Below are 25927 nucleotides of genomic sequence, written 5' to 3'. Positions count from 1 at the left end.
GTATTAAAGAAGGGGTTGAGCAAAAATGTACAGGTTATTTAGAATGGAAATGCCAATTTATATGTGTAGAAAAAGAGAACCTTAAAACACGTTTTACAGTACTTGAAAAGTTGTGTATCAGTGGTAGTTCATAATGGGTTTGAAAAAGGGGCATGAAAATTCCTACCATTTTTCCATGCTTTCAGTACAAATAAACTGCACATTTCAGTTTCCTATTTAAATTCTTGTTTTTTATAGCTGGCTTTAAGAGCTGGTAATGAGAAGGAAGAGGGAGAGACTGCAGATACAGTGGGTTGTTGCTCACTTAGAGTTGAGCACATTAAACTGCATGATGAATTGGATGGAAAGGAAAATGTGGTAGAATTTGACTTTCTTGGAAAAGATTCCATCCGCTACTACAACACCGTGTCAGTGGACAAGCGAGTCTACAAAAATCTGAAAATATTCATGGACAATAAACAGCCAGGAGATGACCTCTTTGATCGCTTGAATGTAAGTATTTCATTTTTTTTTAAAGTATGGAAAAGTTTTTATATGATCTTGATTTTCAGAATTGGGTCATCTTCTCAGCCCTCATATTAGATTCGGTGGAATTGGTCAAGGAACGAAACTGACTATTTTATAGAGTACTACAAACTCTTTAGACTGCATATTTTGTGATGCAGAATGTTTGTATGATCGTTTTTTTTATAAATGACATCCAACAAGTGACATGTCAAGACAAAAGGGACAGTAAACCTCTTAAAAATTTTAGTAATGCAGAAGAATGACAATATTCAGATTCTTTGGGGGAAAAAGCAGAAAGGGCAACAATTACATTAGTGGATATCATGTGTTGTTTTGAGCATGTCCTGTGGCAGTAAAGATGATTGCCATCGTGACAGCCAACATGAAAGTTAACTTTTATAAGGATTACCTCAAGTTGAGAGATACCAAAAAGCCATTGAACTCCATATAGAGTTTGGGACGAGCCTAGGCTGGAGCTCGAGGCTCGATAATTTTGGAGCATTTTGGGGGGCCCAAAGCTTGAGGTCGAAGCTCGATGAGCTTCGAGCTTACGCCTAGATAAATTCTCCGCTTTTTGATATTATCGGACCAGAGAAACCCATGCTATAATTAATTGACTGTGGGAATGAGCAGCTTTACAGATTCACACTGCCTACGCTTCCCCATGTGTTGGTCGACCAGTGGGCGTTCATTGCCTTGCAACTGTCATCGCTGGGGGTTCCTAAGATAATAATTCCGACTATTATGATTGCGGCTGACGGGGAGAAGGGGTTTTTCAACTTCTGCAACCGGTGAACTTCTCAAGCATTTGTCCTGACGATGAGTGGTGCCGGAGGGGCAGTAGGCGCACAACTGACGCCCGAGGGATTTCTTTTAAACTGATTTTTGAACAGTTCAAACAACATAAACGTGTTACCAGCGATTTTTCATATTGTATCTGCTCTTTGTTTGTTAATTTTTACTTATATTTTATTTCTAAAGCAGTAGCGATGTCAAAAAATAAGCAATCAGCTGTTTGGACTTATTTTAACAAGCGCGAAAAGGATAATTTCGCAGCTTGCAATGAATGTAAGCAGACAATTTCATGTCCACAAGGAAACACTTCAACAATGCGCCGACATCTGCTTAGCATTCATCATATTGACGTCAACAAGGATGAGTCTGAAATAGAGCCGAAGAAAATGAGAACAATGGATAACTTTGTTGTCAAAACTTCACTGGAAGAAATAGTCTCGAAACTCGCTGCAGTCGATGGATTCTCGATTCGGAAAATCACTCATTCAGAATTTATTCGTCAATCGCTGTCATTAAGAGGAATGAAGCTACCTGCTGATGAAAGATCAGCAATGGCCCTTATTCGCGGTTTTGAAGAAAAAGTGAAGCAACAAGTCATACAGGACATTAAGAAAGAACTCTCAGAATCAAAGAGATTTTCAATATCATTGGACAAATGGACAAGTATCGGAAATCGTCGATTTCTCAACATCAACCTTCATACGGTCTCGTCAAAATGTATCAATCTTAGTCTTGTCAGAAGTTACGGAAGTTGTAATGCTGAAAGAATGAACGAGCTCGTTGAGGAACATCTTAATTCTTTTGGTGTCTCATTCAAACAGGATATTGTTGCCTCTACCGGTGATGGAGCAAGTGTCATGATCAAGTTCAGAGAAAAATCGCCCGCTCTGTATCAAGTCTGCCTTGATCACGGATTGCATTTGGGTGTTACAAAAACTTTTTACAGAGAAAATTGCCCAGGTCAAGGAATTTCAGTTTTTTCACGCGAAGAAACTGGACAGACTGATGATTTCGATGAAAGCGACGATGAATTGAGTGCTGAAGAAGTTGAGATACAAAGCGAATCATGGAAGGAAAATATAAACACTGTGAGAGAAATCGTTAAATTTTTCAAAGGCTCAGCCATACGATCGAATGCGTTTAAAGCTAAAAGCTCAGAAAAATTTAACAAAGAACAACAACTGTCCCTCGACTGCAAAACTAGATGGAATTCCATGCTAAAAATGCTAGAAATCTTTATTAAATTATACGATGTCATGAATGAAGTGCTGAGTGAAATCAGATCCGAGCATCTCTTAATTAATTTGAACATAGAATTTTTGAAATCCATAGTTTTGGCATTGAAACCGGTTGAGGTTACTCTTAATGCTTTGAGCGAAAAAAAGCTTCTCTGAGAACCGCTTATGTTGCTATTAGCTTCATGAGGGAAAAATTGTCTGCACAAGGAACAGAGATCAGTCGTACTCTTTTAGAAAATATTGATCATTACATCGACGGTAGAGTTAATCAACAACTTATGGATCTTATGATTTCTCTGCACCATTTGGATAATGTTCCATCCAAAACTTCTATTGAATTAGTGACAAACTCGATGAAGCGGCTATTTCCATCGGCAAATACTGCAAATGAAGAAGCACATGATGAGAAAATAACAATTAACCATAATGAGTTCTCACTTGAAGATGAACTTAGATTTCGATTGGAAGCTTCTAGCACTCAGGGATCTCTTCAAACCGATCGATTTAAGAAATTACGCCAAGAATTTTCCTTGTCAAAAAGTAATGGTGAACTGACCAAAAATTTGAGGCGATTATCAGATGCCATCAGTACAATCAAACTGGCTTCAATTGATTCAGAAAGAGCATTTTCAGTTGCTACTAATTTCTGTACAAAATTGCGATCAAAGTTATCGGATAAATCTCTGCATGCTCTTGTCTATTTGAAATACTATTATATTAACAAGAATGATGTTTAAATTATAAAGAAAATTATTTTTCGTACTACTCAAGCTCGAAAGCTCGAAAAAATTATCGAGCTCGAGCTCGCATGAGCTTCAAATCCCCAAGCTTTCCTATACTCTAACTCCATATGGTTTGAAACTGCAGTTTGTTTAACTGTACTGAAGGTAATTAAGATTCAAATAAACTTTACAAACTTTTTGAGTTGAACACAATGTTTATCATCACTGCATCAGTCCTGACAAATCACACCTCTGGATTTGTAAATGTATGTTTTCCAGCTTGACAACAGCAAGTACATGATATTTTGTTACACTTCTGAAAACTGGTGTAACTTGCAGTAAAAGATTAACCTGCCTTACTGAAGACTTGTTGGCTGGTCTGCTGCAAGGTAGCTACCATTAAACCCTGTTTAAACCAGTTTTTATTTTTGCTGCCATGTGATATATGTCCTCCAGACAATCCAGTTAAATTCGACAAGTGTTATAACTTAAATTTTGTCATCCACGTCATTAAATGTTTTTTTTTGTAATATGGTGCATACAGCATTTTTGTAAAATCTGTTGAATTTATTGATATTTTTAAATTAATGTTTGTTTTCATCACAGATGGCTTAGAATGGCAGCTTATATTTTCATGAGTGTAATTTCCCAGGTGTTATCTTTAGGCATTTACTCCTATTATAAGTCCTGTTTATAATGATGTTGGCATATATATATATATATATATATATATATATATATATATATATATATATATATATATCTGTGTGTGTGTGTGTGTTGTACAGAAATGACAACATGTGGGACAAATGCAAGAAATTGAGAGAAGTAGAGGATGTTCATGAAATATGCCTGCTCTGTACCAAAATGCTCTTCATTTTGCACATGTTTAAGGTTTTTGCAATGTGGAAAGAGAATACATGCTCTAATGTCCTTAAAGCAGCTCAAAGGCACAAAATAGGGCAATATTTATTTCTTGTCAGCATGAAGTACTAAGCCTATGTTCTCCTTCAAAAGTGACCGCTCCAGTGGCCAACTGGTTAGAGCGTCCACCTTGGAAGCCAAGTCATACCAAAGACTTACAAAAATGGTACTAACAGCTGCCTCGCTTGGCGCTCAGCATTAAGAGGTTAGTTTTAGGACTGGTTGGCCTAGTGTCAGGATAATGTGACTGGGTGGTACATTATGCTACATGTATGCGGCATGATGCCCCAGTGCTAGACACCACTTTAAACTGCCACACTGCAGACATCGTAGCGATATGACTGAAAAATTGTTAAAGCTACATTAATAATCCTAATCACACACACACATACTCCTTCAGAATCCCTCACAACATCCTCCAGAATCTTTCACAAGTCTCGTTGTGGGATGCAAAATGACCCTCCCTCACCCCTCTGAAATTCTGAAGTCTGCACTGGATCTTAATCTAGTTGGAATGAGTGATGATTCCAGTCAAGCGTAAATTAAGCTATATCTTCGACATTGTTGATCACGGAATGAGAAGAAAATTTTGAGGATCCCAATGGGGATATTACTGTAGCTCAGCCCATGAGGCACAACAACAATCCCAAGTCAAATATCACCCCCACTTTGGGTGTGAGAGTACAGAGTCATGCCTATCTTTGCCATGAGGCTTGTATATACAATACTCCATACACTGTCTATGCATTGCAACATTTTTGCTGATTGTGAGGGCATATTATTTGATGGCTAGACCAAATGAGCTGCAATTTGACTCTTTTTGGATGGCTGCCTGTCTGGCTGTAATGCCTGACCATCATGACACTTGTCATCCACTGTATGCCTTTCCAACTGTCAACCAACCGGATGATTTGTATGTGCAGTATACAACTGCAGTGGTTATGAGTCACTTCTGTCCATGTATTCCAACAGCTATGGTATCCAATACCAAACATAATGTACAGTGAAACCAACCAGCTGGACCAAAATTACTATGCCATTTAATAGTAAATCGGCTATTTTCATAGAACTATCCAGCTGAGAATTCTAGTATGCCACCACTTATGAACTGTATGACCAATGATACGGCATCATCATTTCTATATGGAGTTGTGTATCCATTGATTCAAGGTGTGCAAGAAGAGGACATTCCCCAGCTAGATGAGGGGATGAAATGGAAATGTGAGAATCATCCAATCTAACAATGGAATGGATGGTATTCAGGCTTTAAGGCAGCAATAAAAGAAATCTTTCTTATTCTGCTTTCATCCAAACATCCTCCATCTACATTCATCCCTACCTACAAGGTCAAAGCCTCTAGATGTAGATGGTGACAACAATAGTCCATCATTTAGAATGTTTCCTCAGCCATGAAAAGTTCCAGAAATTATTGGGCATCTTTCTGAGAAAATGTGCACTCTTGGTGATGCAAAGGCCTTTTCCTTGAGTTATTTGCCATCTAGCTTTTCTTCTCACTTTTGTAAGTTACTGATGCATAATGTTCGGAAATGCCAAATGTTGACATGGATGTTTCTAGTTTTGGCATGATTGCCCCACTTTATAAAGTAGAATATTATACCAACTTCCTTACTAATAGACTTCACTTCCTTTGGTGATTTTTTGCCTCGCTGAGAAGGACATAAGTGATCACAACTAGGATTCGTTGAGCTGTTATCACGATGGTCATGAATAGGGTTTCTCAACACACTATGGCTAATTCCTTGACGGCTCCCGCTACATAGACTGTGACAAGATGCACTCTTACACTCTTCCTCTCTAGAGTCCCAGCATGTGATGGCCTTGCATAGCCTCCCATTCTGCTTTCCTTTTCTGTTTAGAGGTCAAATTAAAGAGGTCAGAAAACAGGTGACACAAGAATTGCCCCTACATCTGTCAGTGCAAGTTCCCTTATCATGGTGTTCTACTTCTCACTGTCAGACAGGGAGGAGATAAAAAGCATTTTGTATCCTCCAAGCCCTCTTCCACCTGTCAGTGACTTAACATTTTCTCCTACCTGCTGGTGACCCACTCATGGGTGCTAGACTCTGTATGGTGTAATTGCAACATTATATTGTACAAATTTGGATAACGATTTTTAATTATTTTTTTTTAAAGATTCAGGTACAGAAAAGTATGTTTTAGCAGTAGAGATTGAAGAAGCAATGGAGAACAACTAACAAGAATATCACTTAGCAGAGAATTTGTTGACATTTTAAATTTATTTTATTTTTTATTCATTCATTAATAAAAGAGTAAATTTAATAAGTTTTAATTGTACAATTTTATCCTGGCATTCCAGTTTTCTTTTACACATAGCAGAAAAGTCACTGCCCTGTATAAGTTTAGGACTGTGTCTCATAGGTCATGTTGTTCCAGAATTGGTCCAACATGGTTAATCTCATAGCATTGTGACTTCCATAGCAAACTTTCATAAAAACTTTTTTAGCTGAATCTCAATGTGGCTGATTTTGATCAAACTTGGTATGAATGCTTCTTTGGACACCCTGTCATGATTGTCTCTTGAGTGCCGCCCCCCCCCCCCCAACCTCCAGAGTAGCTTCTGTTACAACTAGGCATAAATCCTTCAGATGATACCTATTTCCATCCAGTATGGCTACATTTATTGTTTATTTTTTTAATATAACAACTATCATAGACTGGTTTTCTCTTCCCAAGTGCTACATTATACAGACAAAATGTGATAGGTAGTGTTCTAGCAAGAACACTTCACATTCTTATAAAAGATGCCATTGCATCATCCACTCCAGATGAAGTTACTCAAAATAGAAACACAGTTAATCAACATGTCAAATACCACCAGTTCTGACAAACAGTGTCTTTCAACTAAAGGTATTTGCTTTATTTAATACATCTCCAAGGTTAGCAATATGAGGCCCATTTAGCTGCTTCATAATGAATATGTTTCTCTGGTCTCTGTTTTCAGTTTGGTGAATTATTATTGTGTGAACATGTGACTGAGTGGGACATCATCCTACATGACTGCAGCATGATGCCCCAGTGTTAGACCTCACTATAAACTGTCACACTGCAGACATTGTAGCAGTATCTTGATGCAGTAGATAAAGTCCATTCTATAGCCAAGATTGTGTTGACAGGCCAATTAAGTTTATGCATACATGTACATTTATATGTAAGGTTCATATCAACTGCTTAATACATATAATGTGTCATTTCTGAATTACAGACCAGTATCATGAACAAACATTTGAACAACTTGATGGAAGGGTTGACAGCTAAAGTGTTCCGTACCTACAATGCCTCCAAAACTCTGCAGGAACAGTTGAATCTCCTCACAAATCGTAAGCTTTCAAAAATTAATGTCACATGTTGCTCAGAATCATAATGGAATATCTTGAGAAGAACAAAAATTAAATCGAGAATACTACATTTTAAACTTACAACTTTAATTCTATTTTGAACATTCACTATTTTCTGTGCAACCAATGCTGAGGTTCCATTTTAGCTTTTAAACAAAAATGTTAATTTTTTTCAAAAGAATTTAACATAATATCTTTAATGCATGGTTCAAATTTGGGTTTCAAATCAAACTGAAAATGTGAACTGTGGTAGCTCATTTTGCAGAACATTGAACTTGTAATTCAGATGTAGGGGGTTTAATACCTGAATAGGCAGCCCAGATCTGATGCATCAGTGTGTCCAGGGAAAAGCACTTAGCTTCTGTTTCCTCTGCATGATATAACCTATATCATGTTGAAAGTGTCATTAAAGCCATCAAGTCGATCAACAATCAATGAGGAGACAGCAGAGGACTCACATTAAAGATTCAACATCAGTCACATGGTTACTGCTAACTTGGATCTTCCTGTTGACCATGACATCTAAAATTTGAACAAATTAAATACCTGAATGAAAAATGTAGGTCTGCAGCATATCTAAGTTTGGTACTTCCACCATCTTTTACACAGACTCTATTTTGTTCATCAGTTCCTGAATGCATTTAATTTCATTATCTTGCAGCTGATGACCCTGTACCTGCCAAGCTTTTGTCCTACAATCGTGCTAACAGAGCTGTGGCCATTCTGTGTAACCATCAGCGATCAGTGCCTAAAAATTTCAGTAAGCAGATGGAAACCCTTCAGAGCAAGGTAAAGCTAATTCAGCCTATTAAAGACTGGCATACTGCGAAATTTGTGCAGGTTTATTGAAGTGCTTTAAAGCGTGTAAAAAGTGTTAATGCATTATTTAGCTTGACTAATCATTGACCAGAAGAGCTGAAGGAATGATCTGTTCTCTGTTCATTTGTTAGCATAAGTTTGCTATTGTTACTACCCCTAAACTTCAACTACTTGGAGGATTGCCATGAAATGTTGCACACACATTCATCCCATGGTCTAGTTGGTCCTATAAGAAAATGGGACCAATCTGATGTCCAGTGTGGCTGCAATACTTTTTATGATGTCTGTTTTGCCCTAAATTGAAAATGGTGCTGATCTAATGGCCAATATGGCTTCCTGAGTGGCCATTTTGAAAATCTGATTATCAGTACACCTGAATGGATGATTATATCAACATGGGGTTTCCACAGAATGAAAATGGGTCCAATCTGGTGCCCAATATGGTTGTCACAGCTTCTTATGATGTCTAGTTGGTCTTAAATGAAAATGGGGCTGATATCTATGTCCAATATGGTCACCAGAATGTCCATCTTGAAAATCTTCTTATCACTCCTCTTCCTGAATAAATGGTCATATCAACATGCGTTTTTTAGTCTGAGATATTTTATAATGTCTGGTTAGTCTTATATGAAAAAGGTACTAATTGGATAGCCAATATGGTCACAAGAATGGCCATCTTGAAAATCTTTTTATCACTACTCATCACATCAACATGGGGTTTTCAGTCCAAGACATTTTGTAATGTCTGCTTGGTCCTAAATCATAATAGTGCTAATCTGATGTCCAGTATGGCTGCAATATTGGTAATCTAGAAAATCTTGTTATTGCTGATCAACCTGAATGAAAAGTAATATTGCCATGAGATTTTCAAAAGAAGACTTGTGATGTCCAGTTGGTCCTAAATAAAAGTGTAGATCTGATGTTCGGGATGGCCACAACAGTAGCCATCTTGAAAATATTGCTATCACTACTTGTCCCGAATTGATGGACATATCAGAATGAGGCTTTTACTAAACAACTTAAGATGTCTAGCTGGTTCTAATGGTGCCATTCAGATAATATGCCTGCAACAGTGGCCACCTTGAAAATCTTATCCCTATTTCTCCTGAATGAATGGTAATATCAGCATAGGGTTTTTGCTTAAAGACATTTTATGATGTCATGCTGGTCACAAATGAAAAGGGTGCCATTCTGACTTTTAATATGACTGCCACAATAGCCATCTGAAAAATCTTGATGCCACTACTACTAGATGGCTGGTCCTGTAGGCATTTTGCTTTCACCAAAAGACTTCTTCGCGGTGTCTGGTTGGTACTAAATAGAAATGGTGCCAGTCTGTTATATATAAAAAAAATAGCCACCATGACGTCCATCTTGAAAATCTTATCATTGTTCCTGCAAAACAGAAAATCTTAGCATGAGTTTTCCACCAGAAGCCTTCTTACAGTGTCTTGTTGAACTTAAATGAAGTGTGAAGTTGACATCCAGTATATCCACCACAGAAGCTAATTTCAAAATCTTGATATTGATGAAGACTATCAGAGATGGTTCAACACTCCAGAGTTAAAGGAAGAAATCTTGAATTCCTTGAAATTCTTTATAGCCAATAAAGTGTCAGACCCTTTGAGGGACTCTTGTATAAATTGGAAATTAGAAATGTCCACAATTTGGACTATAGCAACAATAAAAAGGCTGCAAATAAATTTTGGTTTTTGTGGGTTTAATACCACTTTTTGGCACATGATAGGTGGCCAGTATGTTTATTGGAGGAAGATGTCTCACGCCAAGCTTCCTCACATATCCATGTTATTGAAGGACTCACGGTACTAATTCCACTCCAATGGTAAACATATGGAAACACTGTCATATTCAAAATTCAATAACTTAAAATTTATGGGTGCTGATAATGACACCTATAATTTTTTGTGCACATCTAACCTTGGTGCAAGCTTATGTGTGGAGAACACCATATGACCTGCGGCAATTTGTTTACATACATGTGCATGAAACACGTGTTATTGATTCTGCACCAAATGAATCAGGTGCTACTTTCAGTATTGAGTACTCCTGAGTCAAGCCTGTAAAAATGCTAAAATTTTATCAGTAGAAATTTGTCAATATTTTTTTTACATTACATATAGGACAAGCTCTCAAAAGATATTTTTCCTAAAATTTTAATTTTCATTATTAACCAATTATGGACCACCAAACCTGTAAATGCTCTATCATTTCTTCACCCATTTCTAGACTGGTTCACAGTTCTTCCGTATAATTAGTACCGTGTGTCCTGAACCATAGACTTTAACCCACATAGGCAGAAGTGAGATGGCAGCTGTTATAAATTTCAAGCAAAGAATGTCTATAATGTGTGTTTATACTTTTGTGATAACAGCTTTTTGGAAGGAATGGAATGTGTTGCAACAAAATTATTATTTGAATAGAAATGGTAGCTGAATAAATAAAAATTATTGCACCCAAAACAGGTGGTGTGTCGGTTTCATTAGTCTATGTATCTGTTGTTATGCAGTTCATTCCATGCTGTAACTCTTATTTTAATGTATCTATTGAAATAGTGGTTTCAGAGGTTAAGAGGATTCTTAAATTTGGTCACCATGACCTACTTTCCAGAGTTTGTTTAAAATTATTCTACATTACCTTAAAATCCAGTGTTGGCTCTTATTCTGGTAACTTTATGTCTGTTGTTACCAAAGTTGCAATCTAGGTACAGCTTGGGATCAAGGCATGTTGTGCACCAAAAACAGCCAGTCATTGCATTGCACATCAGAAATGAGTATTTGTGACTTAGTTTCCAGACTTTATTCAGCATTTCATCATTATAATGCCGAATAGCTCAGAAACAGGGATTAATTGTTTCCTTATTAGGGCTTTCCATTTATACATATATGGCACCCAGGGAAGGCACCTTTTAAAACTATATGTCAGGATACTCTGATTACTCAGGGAGTTCATATGAAAATAATACAAAATTCTAAATTACATCTATGGGTGACAACTCCACATTATAAGTGCCTTCCCTGAGTCCCTAGTGTATTTTACTGGAACAGCCCTTACACCATGTACATGAATTTTGTGGGGTATACAAAGTCTGTCTATCCATCCATTCATCCATTAGACTTTTGTTCACTTAATATCTCCTGAATTGTTTTAAATAGATTTTCTTGAAACTTGGTATGCATTTCTATCATAGGAAGAGTTTGTGTCCCATATAAGAGTCAGTTTACTACCTTTAGAGTTGTCTTCAATTCTTAAATGCTTGCAGCAAGGCAGGGCATATTATTATGTTTTAACTCTCATCAGTTGTCTCTTGTGTTTCTGCATAATAACTCTAATTGTCCAACAACTCCAGCTATCAAACACTGCATGGCCTTCCCTTGAGGCAAGGAACAACTTTATTGATATTAGGGGTTACAAGGTTTGACAGGGGTATTATGTGCTTTTCCTAGCACTCTTGTTGAAACTTGTTTTTACAGTTCATATATTGCAGAGCATATTCCATTTGTGCTTGTGTTAATGCTTGTTTACTGACATATCAAGTTACATAATAATATTGTCACATCTTATTTCTGGTGTTCACTATTTAACATGACTAGTGAGTATTTAATTCTATTATCACTTTTCCAGATTGATGCCAAGAAAGATAATATCAGAGATGCAAAGAAACAGCTGAAAGAAGCTAAAGCCAACTTCAAGGCCAGTAAAACCCCAAAGAACAAAATGTAAGTTAGATTCTTTGATCTCTGGTAACAATTTACTTATTATAATTTACTGGAAGTGCATGTTTATGTATGTTTCTCCCTATGTGAGTAAAACTTTCCTCATCATTAAAAAAATAAACCATTTGATCTTTATTATTTCTTCACTTTGAGAAATTTTCTTCATCTATGCATGTATGCATCTAATCTATCTCTTTTGGATTGGCTGTAACTCTTAAATTAGCACACCTGTTGATACCACACATGAACTTGGACATATCTTCCAGGGTTTTTCAACATTGTCAAAATAATATAAATGAGCTCTAATTGCAGTACTTGTTACTTCAGCAGGTTGTAGACCAAAAGCTCTTATGGGATGGTCTATTGTTTGTTGTCCTTACATAAATTAGCACAAGTTTGTTATCGCTTCTCCAAAACTGCTTGGAGGATTGCCATGAAACTTAACACACATTCATCACAGGATCTAGTTGATTCTGAATGGAAATGGTGCTGATCTGACAACCATTATGGCTACCATAGCAACCATCTTTGACACATAGTTATTGCTTCTCCTTCTAAACAAAAAGACATCTTGACATTATGTTTTCACCATGAGTCTTATTGTGATGTCTGGTTGGTTGTAAATGAAAATGGTGCCTCTTGGACTTCCAATATGGCCACCACAGATGGTTACATATCAGCATGGGGTTTTCACTAAAAGACTGTCAAGATGTCTAGTTCTGAATGTTGAATGAAAATAGGCTGATCAGATGTCCAATAAAGCCACCACAGTTGCCATCTTGAAAATCTTATTGCTACTTGCTCTGAACAAAAGGTAATATTACTGTGAGGTTTTCACCTGAAGACTTCTTATGATGTCCTGTTGGTATAGAATGAAAATTGGTGCCTGTATGACAACCACTGCAACGATCTTGAAAATCAGGTTATCACTTCTGAATCAGTGTTTGTTTCAGCATGGGGATTTTACTGAATGACTTCTTATGATGTTCTAAATGATAATGCTGCTGCTGATACAGCCAGTATGGCCACAACAGTGGCCATCTTAAAAATCTTGTTATCACTACTCCTGAATGAATAGTCATATCAGCATGGGGTTTTCACTGAAGGACTTCTTAAAATATCTAGCTGGTCATAAATAAAAATGGTGCCATATGAGCCGGCCATCTTGAAAATATTTTGATTACTTCTATTAGATGGCTGATCATATTAATATTGTGCTTTCACAAGAAGACTTGTTGTGATGACTGTTTAGTCCTAAATGCAAATGGATGGAAATTGTGCCAATCTGACATCCAATATGGTGAGCATGGCAGCTGTTTTAAAAATCTTGTTGTCATTCTTTCAAAAGAGAAATTTTCATGGTGTTTCCATTAGAAGACCTCTTATAACTTGATAATTCTATATGATGTTTTGTTGCTCATAATGAAAATGGTGTCAGTTTGACATCCAGAATGTCACACCATTACAGCATATTTTAAAATCTCATTATTGCTGAAGAATACTATTATCAGAGATAGTTTCAGTACTCAGCAGGTAAAACAATAGTTTTATCTCATGCTGGATATTCATTTCAGTCGGTAGAGCTTCAGTCCCTTTTATCTAGTGCCACCAAAGTTGCCATGTTGGTGAATTTGGGCTGAAAGTAAGGCCCTGAAAATATATTATTGTGATATATTTCTAGGTTCATCGATATTGCTTAAAAATATAGACTTTTGCTACTAAAGCATTGTATCCTGTAACCTATTGCACCCTAACAAGAGTAATTAATCATTCTTTTTTATATATATATACTAAAGTCATAATTAAAGACATGGGTGCATTTTAGTTGAAATAGTTATATTGCACTGTTTTGATAACCGCCATTTTATTGTAAATTCCCTCCCACCATCCGAAAAGAAATAAATCTTAGAATTGCATGAGAGATTTCACTTGGGTCAGGGGACATGATTTGGAAGTTTTGTCACTTTTGATGAGCTTTCTGTTTAAGACAGATTTTGTTGTTTTTTAAAAGGGTATATGAAAAGAAGAAGAAAGCTGTGGAGAGGCTTGAAGATCAATTGACAAAGCTGGAGGTGCAAGCTACAGACAAGGTAAACAATTTGAGTTATACTACAACTGGCCAATGAATAATTATAAGCTTACCGACTTAATTAAGATCAAATATTGTGATCAGTAAATTTACATAAAATTTCTACATCACTGTTTGGTAGATATTAATATTGTTGTCTCACTTAGGCAAGAAATAGTCAAGCTATGATATGAATGTCCATTACATAGTGAAAAGTACCTGCATGAAAGTAATCAAGTCCTATCCCATGGAAGTTGTATGCGATCTGACAAACACTAGCACACTGACTTGCATGTGGCTACAGTATTGTTGGTGTAAATTGCACTGATACTGATAAGCAGTGAATGATGAAAAGTTTTCATAAGGTCACTTTTTATAGAAGCTTCTTTGCTAAGTCCAGCAGTGAAAAGCAACACATTCACTTCCTATGAAGTTTTCATCCTCATTCTTTAAGGAAATATTATAGTAATGATAATCAACCTTTGTTTATTTACATTCTTGTTTATTAAATGTTTATTCCCACAGGATGAAAACAAGGAAATAGCTCTTGGCACCTCCAAGCTTAACTATTTGGATCCCAGAATCTCAGTTGCCTGGTGAGTCCTTTGTTTACATTTTCTCTTTCCAATATTTGTCTTTGTTCCCTCTTTCTTTTCAGTAATCAGAGATTTCATAAAAACTGAGTACAATGTTTTCTATTATTAGTATAAAATTGTAATCAGTTGGTATTTCTAATATAGGTGTTACTACTTGCAACAAAGTTGCTTATGTTGTTGCCAATGAAGTCACCAGTGTCTTTATTACAAGTATGATGCCCATGTGGTCTAAAGCGCTCACCATTCTGGATCACTGCCATCTCACCTGTGTGCATGAGTTCGAGTCTTAGGCATGGCTAACGTGGGTATTTGAGAAGGCTTGTCAGTAGCTTCTTGTGGGTTAGTGGTTATTCCCAGGGTTCTTCCTTCACCAGTTATACTGACCACCATGTCTAGCCAATCTTGTGCTGAAAAATGGTGTTGTACCCTACAACAACATCAACAACAAGTATGATGTATGTAAACAAATTATTTTATGTCACCCTGGATGTTATTATACTTTGTCTACAGTACAGTATAGCTCACATTATCTTATTTCTCCTCTGAATTGCAGTGAGAGTGGTGAGAGCATGGAGGTATAAGGGAAAATCTCTCCATGTTTTCACCTTGTATATTTGTGGACTTGCAGTACTTGAATATGTAGAAATGCCTCCTATACATTGTAGGAGCCATGCCACCAAGTTGTGGTGGAAAGGGCATGGTCAGTTTGCTAAATGGGGCAATATGTACAATATTTATATGTGTGTGTGTGGTAGCATTTTGAAGCACATCAAGGCAATAGTGGATACATTATGCCATCTTAAGATAAAGTTTGTAAAAAGTTAAAATGAAGAATGGCTCAGAAGCAATCAAAAAAGGACAAATATTGCAGAGTAAACATAAAGTGTAATCAGATTGTTTCCTTTATTACATATTATCATCACTTGGATGTTTCCATGTTGTTGTGGTTTTATTGCCATTTTTCAGCACATGATAGCTATACATGGTGTTAAGTTTGTCTAGTGGAGCAGAACCTAGGAAAATCATGGGAAGAACTGCTGACCCATGGGAAGCTACTGGCAAACTTTCTAACATACCCACATTGGATTTTTCTTTTGTCAGGGAAGGCATCCTGCACCTCTTCCTACTTGAATATTTTTATTTTTACAAAAATCGTCCAGCCATACTCCAAAATATCATCAATTACTATTTACTGATAGGCATGGGGAATTCAGAGATAGCCTTGACCCGAACTTTAACTCGAATCTTAAGTGAAAGTACACATTTAGGGTGATGGCAAATTGTCTGTCAGAAAATTAACTTGCCCCAGACCATAGAAAATGAGAATTGGAAGGCCAGACCTGCCAACCCTGTGACCATTTGTCTCACTAAAATGACCCTTAAGTTACTGACCTGAAGAATAATAGGAAACAAATTTGATAGTTACAGTTAAATCTGGAAAATTGCCTTGTCTGGGTTTGATTTGGATTAAAGTTTCATATTAGATTAATTGGAGTTGGTCAGGAAATAAAACTGAAGGAGTACTTCACATGATTTAATCTGCTCATATTTTTCATGGAAAATATCTTGATGATCATCCTGTTTCTTATGGCATTTTCTTGAATGTTATACAACAAAGAAAAACACATTGAAGATTAAAGGGACTGTTAACATTTAAAAAGCTCAGGCAATTGGTACAGAAGTAGAACAAGGAATATTCAGATTCTTGGAATAAAAGCTGGAATGGCATCAGTTGTGTTTACTGGATATCATGTTATGTTGATTTGAGTATGTCTTTTGGTCAGAGAGATGATTCCCATTGTGAAATGAAATTGGAAAAAACCCAAAGATTATCTTAATTTAAGTGATCTCGGAAGTACTTTTGGAAGAAGCCATAGAGTTCCATTGGGTTTAGAAATGCATTTTCTGAAATGGTACTGGAGGTCATTAATGTCTAAGTATACGATACAGTTTTTAGTTAAACACACTGTTAGCCTTTGCTGCTGAACTTTTAAAAACATGTTTTCCAAATCAACAATAGCAATACATGATAGTTTACTGAAAATTGGTCTAACTTGTTGACAGATATCAAGTGTTTTATTCAGAAGGAATTGTTGGAGTTGGCAATTCTGTCACTCCAGTGTTATTTATTAAATCTTGGTAAAGTGGAGAAATGGACATTTTGGGGTGTTTCTTTGTTATACAATGTTCCATAACATATTTTCTCCATTTCAGGTGCAAAAAGTGCAATGTCCCCCTTGAGAAAATTTACAATAAGACACATCGGGCGAAATTCCAGTGGGCTATTGACATGGCTGGGCCAGACTTCGAGTTTTGATGCATAATTATCTTTTAGGAACATGTACTTGTTACAGAACATCAATATTTTATTTTAATCATGAATGAATGAATGAATGAATGTTATTGACAGCAGAGCAATGAAGGCAAATGTCCTGTAAGCTTTAATTATATGACTGGTTGTGATTAGATTATTACAGTTGTACTTTGAAGATGAAACATTTTAGATTTTTAAAATCCAAAAAATTTATGCACATTAACATGATCTTTGAAGATTTATTGTACTTCCAAAACCTGGGGTACAGTCCCAGGATTCCAGCCATACATACATCTGCATTTCTTTGAACCATTTTTTTGCAGTCATTTAGGAGTTCTTAAAGTTGAACAGTGTGCAGATGTTGTTCACAAAGGAATTTCCTATGCCTGACTTCAACTGTAGAAGAGAAATAAAGACGTTAGTAAAAGGTTTAAGTACAGATTCATTTATGAACTTGAGTTAATATGTCTTTTGATTGCTTATAATATGAGACATTACAATTCATTGTAGCATGTATGGAAAATGGATTACTTTTGGAAAGTTGAAAGTATTTGATGAAAATGTAGTGTAACTGGTTAATGATACAATCCATGATCATGATACAGTTAAAGCTATCATTCCCCCCTCTCTCTCTCTCTCTCTCTCTCTCTATTCTGTTAAACAGATACCATCTTGGAGACTGGGTTTGTGTGCTTCCTTGGAAACCTTGAAAATACTGATTTTGGCTTTTGAAATTTATGGTCTTAAAATCCTTTAAAGGTTATATTTTGTGATATTTTTATTTAAAGTCTTTGGAAAGTCCTTAAAAATTCTTTTTCCTGAATCCAAAAAGATTCTGGACCTTTTTTTTTTGTCATATAATTCCAAGAATATGGACGATCTTCCTTGGTTGTGTTTTCGAGCTCTGATGTTTCAATTATTTTATTTGTATTGATGATCATTCCATATGTAATTTTTCACTTTCACTGCTAGATACTACTATATAACATTGCAAATATCTGCTGTCATTGCTAGTCAATTCAGCAGTTGAAATGGGCTGTTTTCTTCAAATTTCTTTGGCATGCTTGGATTGTTATTGTGAATGATTGGTCATAAATATGCCTGGAAATTGCACATTCATGGAAAGTTGGACTATGAATGTTTTTACGACTGCTGGCTCCATCCATCACAATATATATTGAATGTAAAGCATGATGGTGGCTTTGTCAAAAGCTGTTTGGCATATTTGAGGTCCTGGAATTTTTTGGGGTTGTATTTTGAGATTCTGGTAAAGTATTTGAATTTCACTCATGTGGAAGCATATGAACCCTGGAGACTGAAATTCAGGCATTATGAAGACTTGTATTGTAATCAGATACCATTTACACTTGAAAACACACAGGAAGATGTGAGCGCCAAGTAATTTTTTTAAAAGAATTAAAAAAGGATTGCTTCTTTAGGGGCCAACATTGTTACTCAGGATTATATATAATTTTTAAAAAATGACATTGTCTTATGTTTATCATTTACCTATGTGGCTTGAAGCCTAGATATTAGATGGATTGAATATTACTTTAGATGCTTTTATTTTGTTCTGTTTTCAACAAGTAAACCATTTTTTATGCAAATAATTCTGTATTTGGTGCTGTTTTGAGACAGATATTTATTTTGATTAAAAATTTTCAAATGATAAAATACAAGATTGACATATTTCTGCCAATTAATTTCACTTGTCACATGAAAAATCCAAGGCAGAATTATGAAATAACTCATGCAGTTTGTAAACAAAAAAAAACAAAAAAATTTCTTCTGTAATTTTTAATTCCAACTAATGTCAATACTTGAATCGTCATAGTTATAACTGGCATGAACTAGTTGAAGCAATATTAGGTATATGACAAGAAATTTCACCTTGAATTGGTAAATTACCATTAATTTCACATTTTTAACTTCTACAACATGAACATGTAATAGCATACTTGTGTGTAAATTGACAAATCCCAAAATCAGAGATAACCACGGCAGCTTTTCTGGCATAGCATTTTCTTTCAAACAAAAGATTTTCTTTTGAAAATGTTTACCACTGTTTGGTTCATTATGAAAATTTTACAAAAGTTGAGTCACAGACGGTGAGGTTATGACATGTTCAGTATGTACATGTTACGTTGTGAAACTGATATCATACCATCAGTAAACTATATTATATTATGCTTGGATAAGCTTAAACCCCCCAGATGTGACTGTAATAAATGGAGAAAAAAAAGCCTGGCCTGAGAGTATAAAGCAGGCAGATGGAATATTAAATAAATTGCTTGACTGACAGCTGGTGATAGGTAGGTGTAGTTTGGGGACTTGACCATTTTTAGGACTAAAAAATAGTGCTATCCTTTCACGTTGAAATTCAACACCTTGCATCAGCAATAAATTGATATGTTAATGTTTTATTTATGATGTTCATATACTTATGAATGACCTTGTATACAAGTTGATGTATTTTATGTAAGTGTTGAATAGAATTCTTAAGGAAAAAAAATCTTTTTTTTCCTAATAATTCTGGTGCCTTTCAATATGTCATAGTCTTCATTCATATGCATTGTTATAAAGAAATGTTTACCTGATATATGTGCATTATTCTAATATTTATGTCAGTATTGTGAATGCTAACAATTGATGCTCTAAAGACGCAGATAGACTTCTCCTTGGACACCTAAGGAGGAGTTGATTAAAGGTTTTTTGAGACAATAGATTAAATGAATGATTATTGAAGTTTTAATTCATATAAAGAACCCATATTGTATTGTCATGGTACTTTGCAGCCTATCATTTTTATCTTTGATGGAAATCATTTTTGATGTTGCCCTACTTGGTGTAGTGTTTGTGATTAGTTTCTTTGCTGCCAAAAGTAGACATTGTATTGTATATATCATAGTTTTTCCATGGTTCAACATGTATTGCATGTTGCCACTTTAGGTTCCAAAGCTGCCGGATTTGTTTTTTCTTCACTTTTGCTGTTTATAATCCTTTTGAATGGGTAAACAATGAGTATTTATGTCACCATTTCATGAAATCATTCAGTTAATAGTGATCAAAATGGCGAAAAGTGAAAACAGTTTAGGACATGTTATTTGTCTTAGACAAACTTTTCACTTTTATCCATGTATAGGCATTGACATTTTCTTTAAAAGCATGATTTTAAATCTCTTATGGAATCACTGAATTGTCGTATTGCTGTTTGGCTAAATATTCAGGCGCATTCTTAAAAATCTCTACCAAATATGCCTTGTGTTATTTACACATTTGAAAGGATTTTATTACAGTATGGCCACATTATTGCATATATATCCTCATGTAGGTAATTTAGTGCATGCAGTGTAGAATTATATCATTCATTTATCTGTATTTTTTTTAAACACAAATGTTTCTATTGAGATGCACTGTCTCACAGTAATCAAGGATTTTTTGTTTTAAATCAATGCTTGCATTCATAAAACATTTTTATGCCTTATGTTTTGTGAAAAACATCTCACACAGATTGACGTTTTTTACAATTTTGTGCCTGTTCTTGCAAATGTTCGCATCTTCACAAGGTTTGGCAAAATGTAATTTTCAATGGAATTTGTTATAACTCTTGAAACTCAATTTATGTAGATCTCAGATAGAACATATTTTACATAATTTAAAGATGTTATCATATATTAAACCTTTAAATGTTCTTTGGTATCTCGTGGAGTCAAGTGAAGGAGTTTTGAAAAAGCATGAGTCAAATATTGAATTTAAATTTGTGTGCAGGGTATTATTAGTATCATTCATTTTCTAACAATATATGATGATTTTGGCAAGTACTTCACTTTTGCCCCAAAGTAATAAAGTTAAAGGCATTTTGTAAATTGGGTGTGCATTTGTATGTTGGTATTGATCTGAGAATATCCCATATTCATCATGGAGAAATAACATGTTTTCTTCGTTAAATCCCCATTTTATAATGGATCACAAAACTTTGGAAGGAAAGTGAATGTGTTATATGACATTTTAAAATATTAAGTTTCCCATAGCTTAATCATTATTTGTTTTCCTCTGAATAAAGTTTCATTTTTTTTTAAGCACAACTTAGCATAACAAATGTTAATTCAGTTGATGCAAGATTGGTAAGGGTACAGGATCCATCAGACCAGTGGTCTCAGCTGTTGACTTTCATTATTGCAAACTGTCTCTTTAATTGGGAAGCAATGTAAGTTGGTTAATTTAAAAATTTATTCAAGTACTTTAATTCTTTTTAATATATCATGGTTTGTACAAATTTGCCTACCTCCACTCCTCAGCCTTAAATTTTTGGACATGCCACTGTACTATGAATAGTGCCCCAGCATTTGATGTACACAGCTCATTACCTCCCTTATGTTGACTACATCATTCATATGAAGAAAATACAGGGTATCCAGGTCTGGTTCAATCGATACAAATATCGTGTTCAGTTTGAAAAGTATATAAAACTTTTGTTTTGAGCAAACAGTATTTAATTGGATATGATATAAGAGTGATTCAGAATATAGTTTGAAACACTGATCATAATCTATAAATGCGTGTGATACATTGTTTCAATCTGGGCGTGCAGTACATACATTTTGGTTGTTTTTGTACAGAAATACACGTACAACATCATATCAAAGACCATACTAAAGATGTTACATTAAAAGGATGTAAGCAGTTAAACCTTGAGGAGATATTTGTCACAGTATATAAAGTGTGCTGTCTCAAAGCACATACAGAAAGAATGATTTGCTTCACAATTATGTTGTAATCAAATCATTGTAAGCAAAGAAATTTGAAAGGAATTGATGAATTTGTACAAGTACTAATACACCGCTAGGATACAAGAAAGCTCTTTATCATTATAGTAAATAAAATTGTTTGACAAAAATAAACTTTTCAGTATTATATTTATTTCTTAAATCAAATATTGTATAAAACTGATTATTTAGTATACATGGTACACATTAACTTAATCATAATTAGTCATGTATATTATTACATCACAGTAGTTTTATGGCTGCAATGAAAAATAATCATCTGGTCAACTTTCCGTAAGCCCATTGTTTTAAAAAATAAATGAAGATGCAAATACAAAATTAAGGAAAAATCCATCCACTACAGATTTTGAAATTTTCATGCTATATTTTACCAGTAATGCATTTTTGTTCTGTAATAAATATTTTTTAACTGCAAGTTCGTAATGAAACAGAGATTTTGATAAATATTTAGTTTCAGTTAGGGACACAAACTTGCATTGTTTACATTCCATATTTTGTATTCATCCAAAAATATGTTTCAGGCTGCTTTATTATCTTCCATATACTTTGGATTGTGCGCGAGAGATCAAATATCCCTCTAAAAAATTTATTATCTATCTAAGATCAGGAAGTTTTGACCATAAAAACATAAGCTGTCGGTTGAATAATTAAAGGTTGTTGGATTTTATATTGTCTCTATTAGCAGCCTTATTCCAAACATTGTAAATCACATGAATGTTGTATTGTTATTGACACTTGTTATAATGGCATTTTCACATGTATCAGTGTCGATGATTAGGGTATGTCCATCCAAAAACACTCTTAATGATAAATCATTGTATATGTATACATACACTTTGTCAATCATCTGTTATACTGAATATGTGTGAACTCTTTTTAGCATGAAACTGGAGAAAATGAATAAAGATTGCAATCTGGATATTGTTTTGTGTTGAGCCATTAGTGACCTTGTATCTCGGTGACAAAGGATACTTCTTGGTGATAGACTTGTTCAGTATTATTCTTCAGTTTGTCTGCAGACAGTGAGGGAGAAGTCCTGTTGCATGCCAAACATCTTGGTTGTATCTATTTCAAATTGGCTTTCTCTTGCCTTTGTTATCATTGTTGACAACCTAACAACCTATCAATGGTCTCTGTCATCATCACCACCAAGGAATAATATTAAGGAATGTAGGTCATCATCATTCTTTTGCCCAAGTGATAGTTCTGCAGGAAATTATTCTAGTGCTTGAGATGAAATGTATAACCTTGTATTCTTAGCATCTAGATGATTATGACATTCCATCAGTTTTATCATGCCATAAAATGATAATCAAATGGATAACTGTGACCTAGTAAGCAAACTTAAGAACAGTCAAACCTATCCTTAGAGCCAACTGTACATGGTGGTCACCATGTAGTGAGCAGTCATGTGTTTCCTTATCAACTAGTTTCTCCCTGTCTGATCTGGTCCCTGGAGTGTATGAACGGTTGCTGCTGCAAGTATGCGATTATATTATATGCTCATTTTTGTTTCTGTTAACTTTGTCAGAATTGTGCATGATTTCATGATACTGGAGAACTTCATATTGCACACACGTGCACGACATGTGTGTCTAAATATAGTATAGTGTATCAGGAACCACTTTGTAAATAAACCATGTACACTCGTGTAATAGACGCTTTAGGTTTTGGTTGATGAAATTTGTAAATGAACTAGAGCAGCTGTTTCATCCATTTGAAAGTATTTATGATAAAGTTAACAATGTGTACGAGTTCACTGAGGCAGAAATGAAACTTTCAAAGAAGCAAATGAATGTAGGTGATATTAGCAATATTAACAAGAAACGTGATGGATTAATTGAAAATAACATTCTGATCATTGAAACAGTTATTTAGAAGAATATTCATATCTTTTTGCAAAAAGAATGGTTAGGACTATGGTAAGTGTTTTCTCTAAAACAACAGAGCCAAGGGCTATCGCATACCTGTCAGAGATGTACCATTTTACAATTCTGTCAAAATACTAGATTCGTGGAAAATAATGCAACTGAAAGTTTTCATAGGAAACTAAGAGCCTTGGAGCCAATCAGCCAAGACAACAAAAAGTATTATTTCCGCTGGGTAAATGGAGAGTCATACAACAGCTCGCCTCGGATGCGGGAACTCGTGGGTTCGATCCCCGGCCAAGTCATACCAAAGACTTACAAAAATGGTACTAACAGCTGCCTCGCTTGGCGCTCAGCATTAAGAGGTTAGTGTTAGGACTGGTTGGACTAGTGTCAGGATAATGTGAATGGGTGGGACATTATGCTACATGTATGCGGCATGATGCCCCAGTGCTAGACATCACTATAAAACTGTAACACTGCAGACATCGTAGAGACATGACTGAAAAATTGTTAAAGCTACGTTAAAAACCCTTTTAAAACACACACACACAACAGCTGCTTTTCCATTATCTCGATGTAGTTATTTTGCTTCAATATTAGGCTAGCAGTAGAAGACAGTGTATGATACAGGTCATAGCTGTGTTCCCTCTAACAGCGAGTTGCAAGTGACTGGGCATAATCATTGTAACGTACCACCCTACGGTACTATTTCTAACACCGGATAAGGTGAACAATTAAAATTTAAATAGCTCCAAGCCCCCAGTCAGCAATGCAGACGGTCTAGGTGTATAAAATAATCAAGGTGAAAGGTATAGCAATTTAATAAAATATATCAAATGTATTCAACAATTTTATCAACAAATTTCTCAAACACGATTTCTTTCAAAAACTAAAAACAATGTCCTATTCACAATTATCAATTACTATCATCATATGAAGTTAAAGTTTTAAGTGAAAGTGTTTCTCTTCAGTGTTGATTCTGTTACTCATCTGTCCGACTCTTGTTTCTCTTTTGGTACTTCTGGTACCCTTGACTACGTGCTGTCCTGGCACTTCGGTTCCGATCTTCCGACTCGTCCAGTACTCAATTCCACGTGTTCCTTCCGGCAGTGCGCCTCCACAGAAACGTCAGATGTCACAATAGAGCAGTGATTCTCAAACTGTGTGCCGCGAGAGATTTGCAGGTGTGCCGTGTGAGTTTTAAAAAAATATTTAAAATTGCTAGCGTTTTGAAACCTTTAACATATCGAAAAATTAAATGGTAAATCAATGCCGCAAAAGTTAAAACATTATATATATATATATATATATATATATATATATATATATATATATATATATATATATATATATATAAGTTCTGAACCAAGTTATTGAAGTTGATAACTTCATCAAATCTCGACCGCTTCAATCTCGACTTTTCTCTCAACTCTGTGAAGCGATGGATTCAGACTACAAATGCCTGCTGTACCATACCGACGTTCGTTGGCTTTCGTGACGAAATCTGGTGGCTGAAGGTTCAGTTTCTCTCCGATTTATTCGACAAATTAAATTCTCTGAATTTAAGTCCTCAAGGACCATCAGAAAACATCATCACTGCAACATCAAAACTGAAGTCGTTTGATGAAAAGTTGTCGCTGTGGCAAAATAAGGTCCCGAAGGGAGTCCTCGACTGCCTTCCTATTGTCAACGAATCTCATTCAAACAAGCAAATCATCCCCGAAATTCTGGACACACCTACAATAGGCACTGCAGCATTACAACGAAACTACAAATCTTACAACCGACGAAGAAGAACAGCTCATTGATTTAAAAAAAAAAAAAAACGATAATTTTTTTTCAGTCAATATTTCTCGAAAAGAGCCTGGATGAGTTTTGGATCTCAATCAAGAAGTCATGTCCTGCAATCAGTTCAAAAGCAATCAAAATAATTCTGCCATTTGTGTATTCGTGGTTTTGTGAGTTTGGATTTTCAGCATTGACAGAAGTCAAATCGAGAGAGAGAGAGAGAGAGAGAGAGAGAGAGAGACTTCTTAAAATCGACGATGAAATGCGCGGTTGTTTGTCGACTTTGAAGCCTCGCTTCAGTCTGATTTGCTCTCGAAAGCAGGCACATCCTTCACATTAAATTAAAAATTAAATATATATGTAAAAACAAATAAGTTCTTCACCATA

At 35.3% G+C, this 25927-nt stretch overlaps 1 protein-coding gene across 1 annotated transcript in view; it reads left to right on the top strand.

Moving 5' to 3' along the window:
• LOC149782870 (DNA topoisomerase I, mitochondrial-like) overlaps positions 1-22800 on the top strand; it is a 67349-nt gene extending 44549 nt beyond the window's left edge. Inside the window, exons 13-19 of the mRNA XM_089934403.1 lie at positions 238-492; positions 7431-7545; positions 8225-8352; positions 12025-12119; positions 14128-14206; positions 14710-14780; positions 16995-22800. Of these exons, the coding sequence (XP_089790529.1) occupies positions 238-492; positions 7431-7545; positions 8225-8352; positions 12025-12119; positions 14128-14206; positions 14710-14780; positions 16995-17097 (846 nt within the window). The 3' untranslated portion in view covers positions 17098-22800. The remainder of the gene's footprint in view (positions 1-237; positions 493-7430; positions 7546-8224; positions 8353-12024; positions 12120-14127; positions 14207-14709; positions 14781-16994) is intronic.
• The last annotated feature ends 3127 nt before the right edge of the window (positions 22801-25927 follow it).

Source organism: Sinohyriopsis cumingii, chromosome 15 (genome assembly GCF_028554795.1).
Source record: "Sinohyriopsis cumingii isolate HCF-2022 chromosome 15, ASM2855479v2, whole genome shotgun sequence".
Classification (NCBI taxonomy): Eukaryota; Metazoa; Mollusca; class Bivalvia; order Unionida; family Unionidae; genus Sinohyriopsis; species Sinohyriopsis cumingii.
Note: the sequence above shows the minus strand (reverse complement) of the source record. Positions and strands in the feature narration are given on the sequence as shown.